This window comes from Taudactylus pleione, unplaced genomic scaffold, assembly GCF_031769625.1.
Source record: "Taudactylus pleione unplaced genomic scaffold, aTauple2 ptg000471l, whole genome shotgun sequence".
NCBI lineage: Eukaryota > Metazoa > Chordata > Amphibia > Anura > Myobatrachidae > Taudactylus > Taudactylus pleione.
In genome coordinates, this window is record NW_028284873.1 from 5,072,168 (window position 1) to 5,086,781 (window position 14,614).

The 14,614-nt window shown below is 44.0% G+C and overlaps 1 protein-coding gene across 1 annotated transcript in view; it reads right to left on the reverse strand.

Moving 5' to 3' along the window:
• The window catches only part of ADAMTS10 (ADAM metallopeptidase with thrombospondin type 1 motif 10), a 175,987-nt gene that overhangs the window by 41,317 nt on the left and 120,056 nt on the right, over positions 1-14,614 (reverse strand). The window contains exon 17 of the mRNA XM_088448917.1: positions 3,468-3,601. Coding sequence (XP_088305043.1) covers positions 3,468-3,601 — 134 coding nt within the window. The remainder of the gene's footprint in view (positions 1-3,467; positions 3,602-14,614) is intronic.

Sequence of the window (14,614 nt, forward strand, 5' to 3'; positions counted from 1 at the left end):
TGTGGCGGAAGGACCTCGGCGATGAGGAGGACTTCGCTGGACCTCACTGGAGGCGTAAGTATTGATAAATACTAGTGGCAATTTTGTTTGCATCACTGCGATACTAAACTAAATATGCTGCTGGTGTTTAGCTTGTTTAATAAATGGGGCCCAATAATAAGTAATATAGCAGTTACTGTAAGATAAGCTGGGTACACAGTATACAAAGTGTACAGAGATCGGCCTATTATTGCATATAAAAAATATCACCTCACCAAAATGAAGTCCAGGTGATCGTTTGAAACAAAACATTTATTGTGTAGTACAGTGATTCCCAACCTCGGTCCTCAAGGCACACTAACAGTCCTGGTTTTAGTGATATCCATGATTGTGCACAGATGGTTTAATCAAAATAACTGAGGTACTAATTAAGTCACCTGTGCTCAAGTATGGCTATCCCTAAAACCTGGACTGTTAGTGTGCCTTGAGGACCGTGGTTGTCAACCTCTGGTGTTAGTATGTACGCCATACTTGCCTACTTTTGAAAAAGCATTTCAAAGAGTTTGTGAAAGCAGCACCTATGAGCGCAGCGGTAAAGTGGGCGTGTACAGCTACATCTGAGAGGCGTGTCATAACACTGACTTACATCCAAATGTAAACGAGCCCAAAAGCAGTCAGTAAGATCTATTTGTTCACTAAAGCTGGGCAATTTTCTGTCAGATATCTGTCCAATCTGGCTGGTTGGAATGAAAACCTGGTAATGTATGCGCGCAAATGACAATCGTCCATTTGCTCACAAACACTGGAAAATAGCTAAAAATGGTTGTTCAGACAAATGGTTAACGTAAAACACACAAATTTAACCAATTTGAACAATTTTTTGTCAGACTCCTCAGGGAGACAGGGAGATTGCCACTATTTCAGGGAGTCTCCCTGACAATGAGGGAGAGTTGGCAAGTATGATATACACTCCACATCTGGTGTTATCGAGATTGTTTCAGTTGTCAGAATTTGTCTAGTTATTGGCAGTGTGTACTTAGCTTTACACTTCAGCATCGATTTATTGTTTTTTTATGCAACGAATGCTTGTCAATTCTTTATACGGACAGTATAAGGGTATAAGGGCAGGGGTGTATCTATAATGGGTGCAGGGAGTGCGGGGTACACGGGCCACTGGGTCCAGGTGGGCCCCGCACCGCACACCCTGCACCCATAGCATACTTACGTCTCTGGAGTCCCACGTCGGAGCGGGGGTACGGCACTCTAAAAACGACTGGAAAATGGCCGCTGCTGCATTCACATGTAACGATTTTAGCAAACAACGATCAGGGGCGTATCTACCCATTGGCCAGGATGGCACTCGCCAGGGGCGCCAACAAAAGGGGGGGCGCCACCCAGGTGTGCCACCAGTAGCCAAGGGGTGGACAAGTCCCTCGGCCCCACAAGTGTAGGGCAGACCGCAGTGAGAGCGGTCTGCCCTACACAGTTTACAAACACGCAGCCGCCAGCAGCGGCTGTGTGTTTGTAATAGCAGCCAGCTAATCAGAGTCTGCCTGACTCTCATTAGCTGCTGCGTCGTCCGCAGAGAGAGCCGGCTGGAGCTCACTTTGAGCTCCGTCTTCCGGCTCCCTCTGCAGCATGTGATGGGAGTGACGTCATGACGTATGATGTCTCTCCCATGCAGGAGAAGAGCGGGCGGGACTGAGCGGACAGCGGCGATCGCGTCAGGAGCGAGGATCAGGTACGTTTTTTTTTTTCTTTGTGTGTGTAGGGGGGGGCACTGAAATAGGGGGTGGCCGCTACTGGGGGCAATTTATGGGTGGGTGCCCACTACAGGGGGCTATGTATAGGGGTGACCACTACTGGGGGCACTGTATAGGGGTGGCCACTACTGGAGGTAATTTAGTGGGGTGGCCACTACGGGTGGCACTGTATAGGGGGGACTACTACTGGGGGAACTGTATAGGGGAGGCTACTAATGGGGGCAATGCAGCATAGGGGGATTGCTACTGGAGGGTTACTACTGGGTGCACTGCATAGGGGAGGGGCACTAGTCCATTACATTGCCAGGGGCGCTTGGATCCCTAGATACACCCCTGCCAACGATTTTCGTTAATGATTTTCGTTCCGATTTTCCCTTGAAAAACTGAATGAAAATTGTTTACAAAAATCGTTGGTTACTAAATTAATGAACAATTTTGTCAACGATTTCATGAACAATGAACGATTTATTAATCATGCATACAGTGAATGGACATCGTTCATTCTGTACAACATGAACGATTTTCTGAATGAAAATCGTTATGTTGGACAGTCAGAATGAATGATGAACTACAAACTACAAATGGAAGCGCGCTTGGATGATTATCGTTCATCGTTCACCCCCAAAAAATTAATAATTTTTTAAACGATTGATTGATAACGACGTCGTTATAGTTAAATCATTAAAAAAATCGTTACGTGTGTACGCACCATTACAGTGCACGTTTTCCAGCTCTTCTAATTAGTGCACAGGTGTAGTCATTACTGACTGACATATTATAAAAGATCTACAGGTGGTGTTAATTATTTCAATTGCAATACTGAGGAGATCTGTAGATATCTGCGGATCGCCCCGATAATTGTAGCGTGTGTGCGGGTGACCGAGGGTTAAATATTGCTCGGTCGGGCATGCCAGATTGTCCAGCATGCCTGTCCGATGCGATATTTATGAGTTAACTGTTGGCTGCATTGGGCAGTGTATGCCCAGCCTCGGCCGACAGACATACATTTCCTGTGTTCCTTCCCATGGGAGGAGCAGGGATATGTCTCCTCCCTCGAGGGCGGAGCACAGATGTCGGGCTAATACATTGTGAGAAATCTCAGTGTATACCGCGGACATCTGCTGCTGGCAGGCTGCCAGATAAAGTGTCTGTCGGACATGTATGCCCAGCTTTAGGCAAGCTTTTACACTAATACTACTTTTACACCTAAATTCCGGGTCTGACCCGGAGTTGGAACAGGGTTCCAATCCGGATGAGATCCGGAATTTAGCCGGCGCCAACCCAGGATATTCCCGAGTCGGCGCCGTTCACACCGATGTCGGGGCTGCATAGACCCAGCTTTTCCAGCACTGAAGTGGATGCTTGGAGATTACGCCATCTCCAAGCGCGACTGAAGCCGGAATTGGTCGACATGCGGCACGCTCCAGGTCATCTTGACCCGGAGCGCGCAGTTCACACTGCAGGGTTTAACACTGGACCCCGCGATACAACCCTCTCCCCTTTTACATCAAGGAGCTACCCGGGTTAACCCTGCAATAACCCAGGTTTTAGCTCCGGTGTATAAGCGGTATAACAAGTAAAATTTGATTTATGTTCATATTTCTCATACTAATCTTTACATTTTGAAGTTAGTAATAATTTCACTTCTTTTTTAAACCAAAACTAAGTTCACAAAAATTCTTTCTTACTGCCTAATGTTCCCATTAAGCATCAAAAAGTACTTACTTTGCACTCTCCATTAACACAAATATCATAAAATTCCTGTCTACATGGTGTCCCATCGATTACAGCTGCAGCTCTCTCAGTGTAGAAGTTAAAGCCCTCAGCTAAGCAGTTCAGTGAACAAGCCTTCACACCACCTAAAATCAAAATAATGGAACAAAAGCGTCATATGTCTGTCTCAAAATCACAAAATGCTCTTTAAATATCAATTATTTCCTCTCTACCCAAATAATAGCCACACTGATTGGTAGGAAATACATTTAGGTCTGAACACGGTCGCATCTAGCAAATGTTCACATACTGCACATGTTTGCAAACATGCGAGCAATTCAGAGTTCTACACATCTCAGTTATTTCTGGGTGGCAACAATGCAAATGCATGCAAGAGATCCGTTTAGCCAGAGTTGCTTGCATTCTGTATGCCAAATTCAGATGGATTTTCTACACTTAGCATGGGTTAGGAGGTATAACTGCGTTTGTATATGTGCCACCACAATATTAGTTCTGTTATTACTATTGCAGCATGAATGAAGAAATGCTTTAATCTATGAATACATTTTTTTTCAATATTTAAAAAAAGTTTTTTTTTTTTTTTAACACATATAATTCTGCTTTTCAATATTCTTAAATAAGAACCATAGCTCATACTTTTGATGGAAGGCAAAAGGATGGTGTCAATTACCGGTACTGGAAAATAAATCTATAAATCTATATATCCTACTATTTGTTCCTGGAAACGTTCTTTTAATTTTCCACTATCAGTCGACTTTTCTGGTCTAATGGAAACCCAATTCAAGCAATAAGAAGACATCAAATTCAGCAACAGTTCCTCTTCATCTCCGACCTATACGGTCAGCTCCGGAGAATTAGGTCCCATGTGATTGGCTGCCGATGAGAGAGAATTCTAGTATCTATTGAAAGTCCAATAAATTCTCAGCGCCTGTTTAGCACCTTAGCTGGAGTGAATTAGTAAATAAATAAATACACCTGCTGCAGAATAAAAAAAGAGGTATTTCTCATCTCACACAAACACTAACAACAATTAACAAAACTATGCGCTGATGTATTCATAAAAAACATTTATTCAAATATACATATCCCATAAAATAGGTGAAATCAAACTTTTACAGTAAACAGTTACTTTGTACAATAAAACTGGAATAAATTGTGACAATTATACTAGAATGCAACATATAAAAATGCAACATATTAATTAAATAAAAAATGTCCGCAGTCCTGATTCCACAATTGCTAATGTGGTAGCTTAGGTTCTAATACAACAAATTCTGGGCCTGATTCAGAGCCGCTCGTAAGCGGCCGCTCGTTCACTCCGAGCGATGTTTGCCCAACTGCACATATATGGTGGCTGTGGGCAGTCTCAGTACCTCATGTTGAGGCCTATTTATCATTGGTAGCAGAGGGATGAGGAGCAAAAATTATAATTTCTTATTGCCACATATCATGGCAATATAATAAACTTCAATGCAATTTATCACTTGTCTCTTTACAGGACAGTGGCTTTAATAACAGCCTGTCCCAGCAAAGATTAAATAGTAAAGTGATAGATTACACTACTTTACTGCCAGGGTCAGACCCTGCTCATTCACAGCCATTCACAGCCATCAGACAGCGCATGTGCAAGTTTAAGCTGCTGAATAGCGATCGGAAGATCCCTCTCTAGCAAAAAATCCCAAAAGTAGCCTACAGTATAGCCAACTATGCTGTTAGTTATCTGTGGATCTAGGCCCTGATTCAGACCCACTCGCGACAGGCTGTCCGCTCGCAAGTGGGTCGATGTTATGCACTGAGCATGCGCACGACGGAGGGAGCTCCGTCGTGCACATGCGCCAGACGCGACGAGCGAAGGACTTTCCTTCGCTCGTTGTGTCTGATCAAAGGGGGCGTGCTGTCGATGTTGATTGACAGCACGCCCCCTTTGGTGGGCGTGCCGGGGGCGTGCCTCCCTGACGGGGGCGTTCCTAAGGGAATGCCTACCGTCAGAAGGCGGCCCACTGACATCACTAGTGATGTCAGTGGGAGTGATTTTGGCTCTGATAGAGCCAAAATCACTCCGGGCCTTGCGGTTGAAAACCTCAACCGCAGGCTCCGGCTCGCAGTTTCGATGGTCGCGATGGTCAAGACCATCGCGGCCATCAAACTGCACGCTCGTATAGGCTGTGGGTGGTGACCCACAGCTATACGAGCGTCCAGGAGGACGCTCCATAGTTATGGAGGACGGCCCTCATTCAGAGCGTGTGCTCTGCTCAGAGCGTACGGCTCTGAATGAGGGCCCTAGTTCTAAAAATTGGAGAAGACTGCAGTCTCATTGAAAAACAAAGGGGACTGTTATATCCTATGTTACTTAGCTGATGTCTCTTGGGTTTAGCGTTTGGAAAATTGCAGGGATACTGGACCTCATTCAGAGTCGGTCGAAGCCGCTGCACGGTCGTACGCCACCGATGTTCGCTATACTGCGCATGCGTAAAGTTCGCAATGCGCGTGCGCAAACTAGCCGCTACGATCAGAAATTTCTCTCTCCTTGAACACAGCCAGGTCGGTAGTTTGAGTGACAGATGGAGGCGTTTGTCGTAGCGTCATGGCACATGTGACATGGGAGGTTTTTACACTGACATGATCGTAGAGCTTTAGAGAGGGTATGGTCAACCTTAAGCTCTACGACCAGTTCCGATGGTTCCCGATGGTCTCGATTAATCCTTATATGCCCAGAGATGACGTGCAATGCGTACGAGAAGGGGGCGTATTTTTTGTCTTCCGACATCTTCCTCCCCTTGGTCGGTCAACTACCGATCCGAACTTAGGGACGCAACTTGCGAGGGAATCATTTGAATATCCGGCCCCTTTTCCCGTACGACCGTGCGGCCGCTTCGACCGACTCTGAATGAGGTCCACAGTACTTACATAATGCAGAAACAGTTAAGGTAGATTTACTAATGTATGTTTTCCTGAATATGCATATAACATATATGTACTAGGGGTGAGCGGGTTCGGATTTCTGAAATCCGAACCCCCCCGAGCACCCCCGATCCGAGGCCGATCCGAGTCAGGCTCGACTTTTCCCGCCTGACTCGGATCTGAAATCGAGGCAAAACGTCATCATCCCGCCTTCCGGATCTCGCGGGTTTTGGATCCTATATAAGGTACCCACGTCGGCGCCATTTTCTCACTCGGCTGTGGACAGTGAAGAGGGAGGGTGGGAGTTAGGGCTGGCTGGGCTGTGTAGTGTAGTGCAGAGTAGTGTTGTGCTGCACTGTGCTGCTGTTGTCCATAGGGGCTGTGTCCACTACTTCAAAGTCCATAGGGGCTGGCTGTGTTGTGCTGTGCTGCTGTTGTCCAAAGGGGCTGTGTCCACTACTTCAAAGTCGATAGGGGCTGGCTGGACTGTGTTGTGCAGTCAGTTGTCCATAGGGGCTGTGTCCACTCCAAAGTCCTGTGGAGTGTCCCAGTCCTAAAGGGGTGCTGTAGTGTTGTCCAGGGGGTGCTCTGTCCGTCAGGGGTGCTCCCCCCAAGTGCTAAAAAAAATATATATTTTTTCTGTGTTTGTGAATTGTGTGCGCAGTAGCCGCACGTGCATCATCAAAGTAGTGCCAAGCGTGCGCCTGTGTCATAAGTAAAGGGCCGGCTGGCTTGACCGTTAAAGGGTGCTGTAACCCCCAAAGTACACTCCAAACCAAATAAAAAAATATTTTCTGTGTTTGTGAATTGTGTGCACAGTAGCCGCACGTGCATCAACAAAGTAGTGCCAAGCGTGCGCCTGTGTCATAAGTAAAGGGCTGGCTGGCTTGACCGTTAAAGGGTGCTGTAACCCCCAAAGTACACTCCAAACCAAATAAAAAAATATTTTCTGCGTTTGTGAATTGTGTGCGCAGTAGCCGCACGTGCATCAACATAGTAGTGCCAAGCGTGCGCCTGTGTCATAAGTAAAGGGCCGGCTGGCTTGACCGTTAAAGGGTGCTGTAACCCCCAAAGTACACTCCAAACCAAATAAAAAAATATTTTCTGTGTTTGTGAATTGTGTGCGCAGTAGCCGCACGTGCATCAACAAAGTAGTGCCAAGCGTGCGCCTGTGTCATAAGTAAAGGGCCGGCTGGCTTGACCGTTAAAGGGTGCTGTAACCCCCAAAGTACACTCCAAACCAAATAAAAAAATATTTTCTGTGTTTGTGAATTGTGTGCACTGTGGCTGCACGTGCATCAACAAAGGAGCACCGCCAAGCGTGCGCCTGTGTCCCATAAGTAAAGAGCCGGCTGGCTCATTTCTTAAAGGGTGGTGTAACCCACAAAGTGCACTACTCTCCAGCAAAAATAAAAAAATATTTTCTGTGTTTGTGTGCGCTTTAGCCGCACGTATATATCAATATAACATAAATGGAGGACCAAACTTTCTCCGATAAAAATAAAATAGGGAAAGATCAAGAACCACTTCCTCCTAGTGCTGTTGCTGCTGCTGGGAGTCGTTCATCATCCCAGAGAGGAAGTAGGAACACCACTACTTTTACTAAACAATTGACCCTCCAACGGTCCCTAGCGATGAGGATGAAGTACGACAGCAGTCATCCTGAAGCAAAACGTATAACTGAGGCCTTGACTGCTATGTTGGTGTTAGACATGCATCCGGTATCCGCCATTAGTGCAGTGGGATTTAGACAATTGATGGAGGTAGTGTGTCCCCGGTTGTAAATCCCATCTAGATTCCACCTGCATCCTCAAAGCAGCAGCAACAAGCGTGCGTCTGTCTGTTAAAGGGTGGTGTAACCCTCAAAGTGCGCTCCACAAACAATAAAAAAATTCTTCTTTTTTTTCTGTCTTTGTGAAATGTGTGGGCTGTAGCCACACCTGCATCCTTAAAGCAGCAGCGACAAGCGTGCGTCTGTCTGTTAAAGGGTGGTGTAACCCTCAAAGTGCGCTCCACAAACAATAAAAAAATTCTTCTTTTTTTTTCTGTCTTTGTGAATTGTGTGGGCTGTAGCCACACTTGCATCCTCAAAGCAGCAGCGACAAGCGTGCGTCTGTCTGTTAAAGGGTGGTGTAACCCTCAAAGTGCGCTCCACAAACAATAAAAATATTCTTCTTTTTTTTCTGTCTTTGTGAAATGTGTGGGCTGTAGCCGCACCTGCATCCTTAAAGCAGCAGCGACAAGCGTGTGTCTGTCTGTTAAAGGATTACATCGGTGACAGCATCCAAGTAGGCATGTCAGACAGTCCGTACCTGTACTGGCAGGAAAAAGAAGCAATTTGGAGGTCCCTGTACAAACTGGCTCTATTTTACCTGAGTTGCCCCCCCTCCAGTGTGTACTCCGAAAGAGTGTTTAGTGCAGCCGGGAACCTTGTCAGCGAAAGGCGTAGGAGGTTGCTTCCACAAAATGTGGAGAAGATGATGTTCATAAAATTAATTATCAACTCTTCCAGGGAGACCAGCCTCCTGAACGTACAGAGGGACCTGTGGTTGTGGATTCCAGCGGGGACAAATTAATACTCTGTGAGGATGAGGATGTACACAACACTGAAGAGGGTGAGGAATCGGTGGATGAGGAGGATGAGGACGACATCTTGTCTCCGTAGAGCCAGTTTGTGCAGGGACAGATTAATTGCCAGCTTGTTTTGTGGGGGCCCAAACGAACCAATCATTTCAGCTACAGTCGTGTGGCAGACCCTGGTGCTGAAATGTTTGGTTTGTTAAAGTGTGCATGTCCTGTTTATACAACATATTCCCAAGGACAATTCCATCTTGCACCTCTTTTTTTTCTTTGAATTATGTACTGTTTGGGGCCTAGTTTTTCAAACTGCTATCCTGTCTGCCACTGCAGTGTCACTCCTAGATGGACCACATGTTTGTGCCGCCCACTGGTATCTCTTAGCATAGTCATCCAGCTACCTCGGTGCAACCTTTTGGATATAAAAACACTATTGTGAGGTTTGAGGTGTTCAGAATAGACTGGAAATGAGTGGAAATTAAGGTTATTGAGGTTAATAATAGCATAGGAGCAGAAAAACACACAAATTCTGTGATTTTAGCTGTTTTTTATGCTTTTTTTAAAAAAAAATACAGATCCAAAACACAAAACCCAGAACCCAAAACACAGAAGGGTGGTTTTGGCAAAACCAATCCAGATTCAAAACACGAAGAAAGATCCAGATCCAAAACCAAAACACAAAACACGAAAAGTGGCCGGTGCACACCCCTAATATGTACTAATGTATTATTAAATATTTTAGGGTAAGGGGGCTTGGACTGCACACCCTAGCTCTTTCTAATGTGATGTGCTACCTAGCTGAGACTTAATACTACAACATAGAAAAAAGAGAGATAAAAAAGATGCACTATGCAACCATTAATAATTATACATCATATACAAGGTTTTTGGTATAAATTTGGCCAAAGTTATGATCTTACCCACCAACGTCAAGGTAACCTTATTGGGTAAGTCCCTAACACAATGGGGGTTCATGACTGGGGCATGGTGCACCGCCAAACCATCCCAACCAAACACCACCAGTGCACCACACAAAAAAAAAAATAGCAGTGAAGTGTTAGATAAGTGAAAGTGGCTGCTCAGTGTTGTAAGTGTTGGAAAAATAAAAAACAAATATGTGAAACTGTAACAAATAAAAAGCAAACAAGTGATATAGGGACCTATTTAAGATGTTAATTATCGAGGTCAGAACGGACCCCAATAATTAACACCCTGACTCGCCGCGGACACCACAGCAATTCATTATTGCCTCGGCGCTGATTAAAAAATCAGCTGCCCCAGTGAGCGGCTTCACTGCTTCTTTCGGAGCAGTGAATCTTTTCACTGCTCGCAAGAGCTGTGTGCATGCGTGACCTACAGGTCACGCATGCGCACAAGAGCCCCGACGTCCGGCAGAAGGAGCTGGACTGAAGATGGCGAATGCTACCGCAATCAAGCTCTGAAAAAATTATATTTTCGGAGCTTCATGAATTCTGTCCCCATACTAGTGTATGGGGACAGCGGGCCATTCCACAAGAGGAAGGTAAGTAGGAGATATCTGTGATATCTCCTGCTTTGCCTTCTTGATGAATGGCCCACTAAGTTTTAAAAGTGCAGGTGAAAATGTGTTTTTTCACCTGCTTTTATAAATATTAAGTGATGATGAATAGGCTCAATAAAGTGTTAAAATAAATGTTAAGTGGTGATGCCCCAGCCAGAGCAGTTCAAGGGGTCCCACGACCCAAAATTCACCCCATAACTGACTTACTATATAGTTCTAAATAAATATAGGTCTTACCTGTGACTATGCTTTTTTACAAAGTGTGCAGTCTGCAAATGGTGGGTCCCTTAGTAAAAACATCAGAGACAAGTGGGTGGGGTGCTAGTCCAGGTAAGACCTATATGCATTTAGAAATATATAGTAAGTCAATTATGGGGTGAATTTTGTGGCGTGGGGCTCCTTGAATCCTTGAACTGCTCTGGCTGGACTTCTTTGGGGCATCACCACTTAACACTTATTTTTAACACTTTGTATCACCTTGTTTGTTTTTTATTTGTCACATTTTCACATATTTATTTTAAATTTTTCTAACACTTACAATACTAAGCAGCCACTTTCACATACCTAACACTTCAACACTTCACTGCTATTTTTTATTTTGTGTGGTGCCCTGGGGTGGTTTGGCTGGGATGGTTTGGGGGTGCCCCATGCCCCAGACATGAACCCCCATAGTATTAGGGACTTACCCGATGAGGTTACCTTGATGTTGGTGGGTAAGTTCATAACTTTGGCCAAATTTATGCCAAAAACCTTATATATGTTGTATAATTGTTAATGGTTGTATGGTGCATCTGGTCTCTCTTTTTTCTATGTTTAACTAATTTATTATTTGCCATATTAGATTTTGTAAATATGGTAAAAATATATATGTTTGACAGTATCATCACTTTTTTGTACCTCTCAGTGTGGAGTTTGCTGAGGTGGATTACAGTACTTGTAGATTGTGGGAAGGACAAACTGACTGGTGACAAGCAGGCTCGAGCAACAAAATTGGCCAGAAGATTCTGGCTACCTTAAGTGCATAGGAGGAATATAAAATGCTGGGTGGTGACACCAGCTGAGGAGGGGGTGTGGCTAGAGTGCTACCTAGCTACCTAATTACCTTAGGAGGAGTATAAAAGCACTGTGGAGCTGGGGACTGGTTCAGTGGTGGTCAGCTGATGTGGAAGATAGACCCAGCCCAGATCCGGTTTTTCCCCATCCAGGGTCAGATTTGAGGCTCTCCCTCCACCATCTTTGATGTAGACTGCAGAGAAGTGGGGATAGGTCCATTGAGGAAATAAGGGGGATCCAGGTCGGGACAGTGATCTGTGAGGTAACCTTGGGGTGTGTGTGTTCCAATGGCTCAAGGTTCCATAGTGCAGCTGGGACAGAGGAACGCTCAGGTAATACTCACCCACCTCGCAGTAAACAAGGTCATACCACAAATAATAAGCTGCAGACTGCCTCAGGAAAGGGCCCACTGTACAATTATATCAACTGTAAAATGATATCAAGCAGTTATAAATCCTAGTACTTATTTATTTATTATTTATTACCAGTTATTTATATAGCGCACACATTTTCCGCAGCGCTTTACAGAGAATATTTGGCCATTCACATCAGTCCCTGCCCCAGTGGAGCTTACACTCTGTATTCCCTATCACACACACACACATACACACTAGGGGTAATTTTGTTAGGAGCCAATTAACCTACTAGTATATTTTTGGAGTGTGGGAGGAAACCGGAGTACCCGGAGGAAACCCACGCAAGCACAGGGAGAATATACAAACTCCACACAGTTAGGGCTGTAGTGTATCGAACCAACAACCTCAGTGCTTTGAGGCAGTAACGCTAACCATTACACCATCTGTGCTGCCCATAGTACTTCTATAATTCATGACCTTTGGAGAGTTAACATAGTGAGCTTAATCAATTTAACACTAATGTACATGTTAAAGGAGACAGAGAATTACTAACAGAGGAACTGTATGCAAAATTGGCAGATACCAATAAAGGGTTTAACTATTCAGAAACCATTTGTCAGGATCGCTGACGATCCTTTTTGCAATTCCATACATTTGAAGAGAAGAGCACTGTGATTACATGGTTTTAAAACTGTAGCTGTCAGTTACCAGCATTATACTCATCTATCCAACTGATTACCAGTACTCTGAGCAATCGCCTTAAAGAGGGTACACTGGGGAAGTAATTACTCACTCACCTAAATAAATCTGGATGAAGATATATTTGGGGCAAAATTGTAATTAGCGGGAACTACATGCTAGTGTGAAAGCAAGTACAGTACATAAAGCTCTCCCAAACCAGGACTTGCAATAGATAATACAAGCCATAAATATGTGCACCACCGAGTTGGCCAAAGGGTTGTAACCATAGAGACATGGTTTAGGGAGGCACTATTCTGTTAGCGCTGTGTTAGTATAATGTACCTATAGGATTATTGAAAGATCTTGTACATACAGTATGTGTGTTTCTACCCATGAATTGTATTTTTATCTTATTTATGTGTGTATATATTTATGAATTATGTGTGTGCGTGCTAATATCTACAAATATGGCTAAGTTTGGAGATATAGGAATATATGTGTATACTGATAAAAATTTATTGATAATACATTTAGTTTGTGTTGGTAAATAGTGTCAGATATATAGGGTTAAGTACGTTAGTACTAGTTTAGGGGGAGTAATAATATTTTCTAAGAGGTAATTTGTATGGTATATTTATTCGAGGATATAAGTCTATGTACTAAAAGTAATACACATCTAGAAAAAAGGTTATAATGTGAACTTAACTCATTTTGTACAAGGTCCCGATTGTTTTTGTATTGCTAAATGTACCAGTATAGTGTAATCAGTAATCAGTGTAATCAGTATAATAAAGGGAAGTAATTTTCCCTAAAGTGTTGTGGCTATTGCGGTACCTGAAAAGTACCGTACTTTACCTCATTGGCTATTCTATAATCACGACTAAGGTACAGCAGGTTACATTCAGTTTCACCATAAATGCCTGATTTAGAAAAATACTTATTTGACGTTTAATGTAAGCTACCATTTTTTTTGTAAGAAAGATGGTATACATTTAAAATTCTCTATTTGTGGTGATAAGCCTACTCTTCCGGTATCTACAGTAAGTTTGCAAGATATTTGCCAAACCTCTTTAACAGGTGTCTGGTCTGACTCAAGTCTTGCTGTGTGAAAGGGTGTCCAGGGTCTGTGACAGAGAAGTCTGTTCATTCCAAGTCCAGATGTGGTTTATGCTGACAATAAATTTATATGGATTTGGCTGACTACAAACATATCTTTTCTAAGCCAAATAGTTAAAAAAATTAAGACTAAGTTAAAATCTAAAGTGAGAAAACAGCACATACCGGTCTTTGGATATGAGTTTGGGGAGCTCTATCTTCTCACCCTGTATAAAGAAGGATCCCTGTACTTCTGATCTCTGGAGGAATTTAGTTGCATCTGGTGTGCATTAAGCTTTGTTTCTGGCCTCATATTCCCTTTGCACCTCTGCACTCTCCCTCCAGGAATGCGCTGAGTTGAGCATTTTAGCTAAATCTTTTACTTTAGAATCTATGTGTGGAATCTCCCAGGGGACAAATTCCCCAGCAAAGCTGTGAGGGGAGGAGGTGGGGAGTGCAGAATACTGGATGAGTGAAATCAGGAGGGAGCTATGACAGATGGGTGTGAAAACAGAAAGAACACAGAACACTATATTTGTAAGGAAGAGGGGCAAAGCAGAAAACATGAAAAACTAAGGTCACATTTAACTTCATTGCCCAGTTGTTGTAGGCTGTCCTCTTTTACTCTACTTATTATTATGTACATGGTTACACTCGTGGCTATGTGCGTGCACTACACATGCTTTTGGCAAAGCTACATGAACAGCCTAGGGAGTCCTCATGAACAGCCTAGGGGGTGGGGGTTGGGGGGGGGGGGCAAGAAACGAGCATCAGAGAGCCTAGTACTGTAGCTTTTGGTGGCCCTGGGGGAAATCACAGCATCCATGAGGTCACAAAAGGGATCCTCATGCTATGTGGGGATCTCATGCAAAACACTTGGTAATTAAGTGACATAAGGCCCAGTCATATAGACACGTTACACACAGCCTACAACC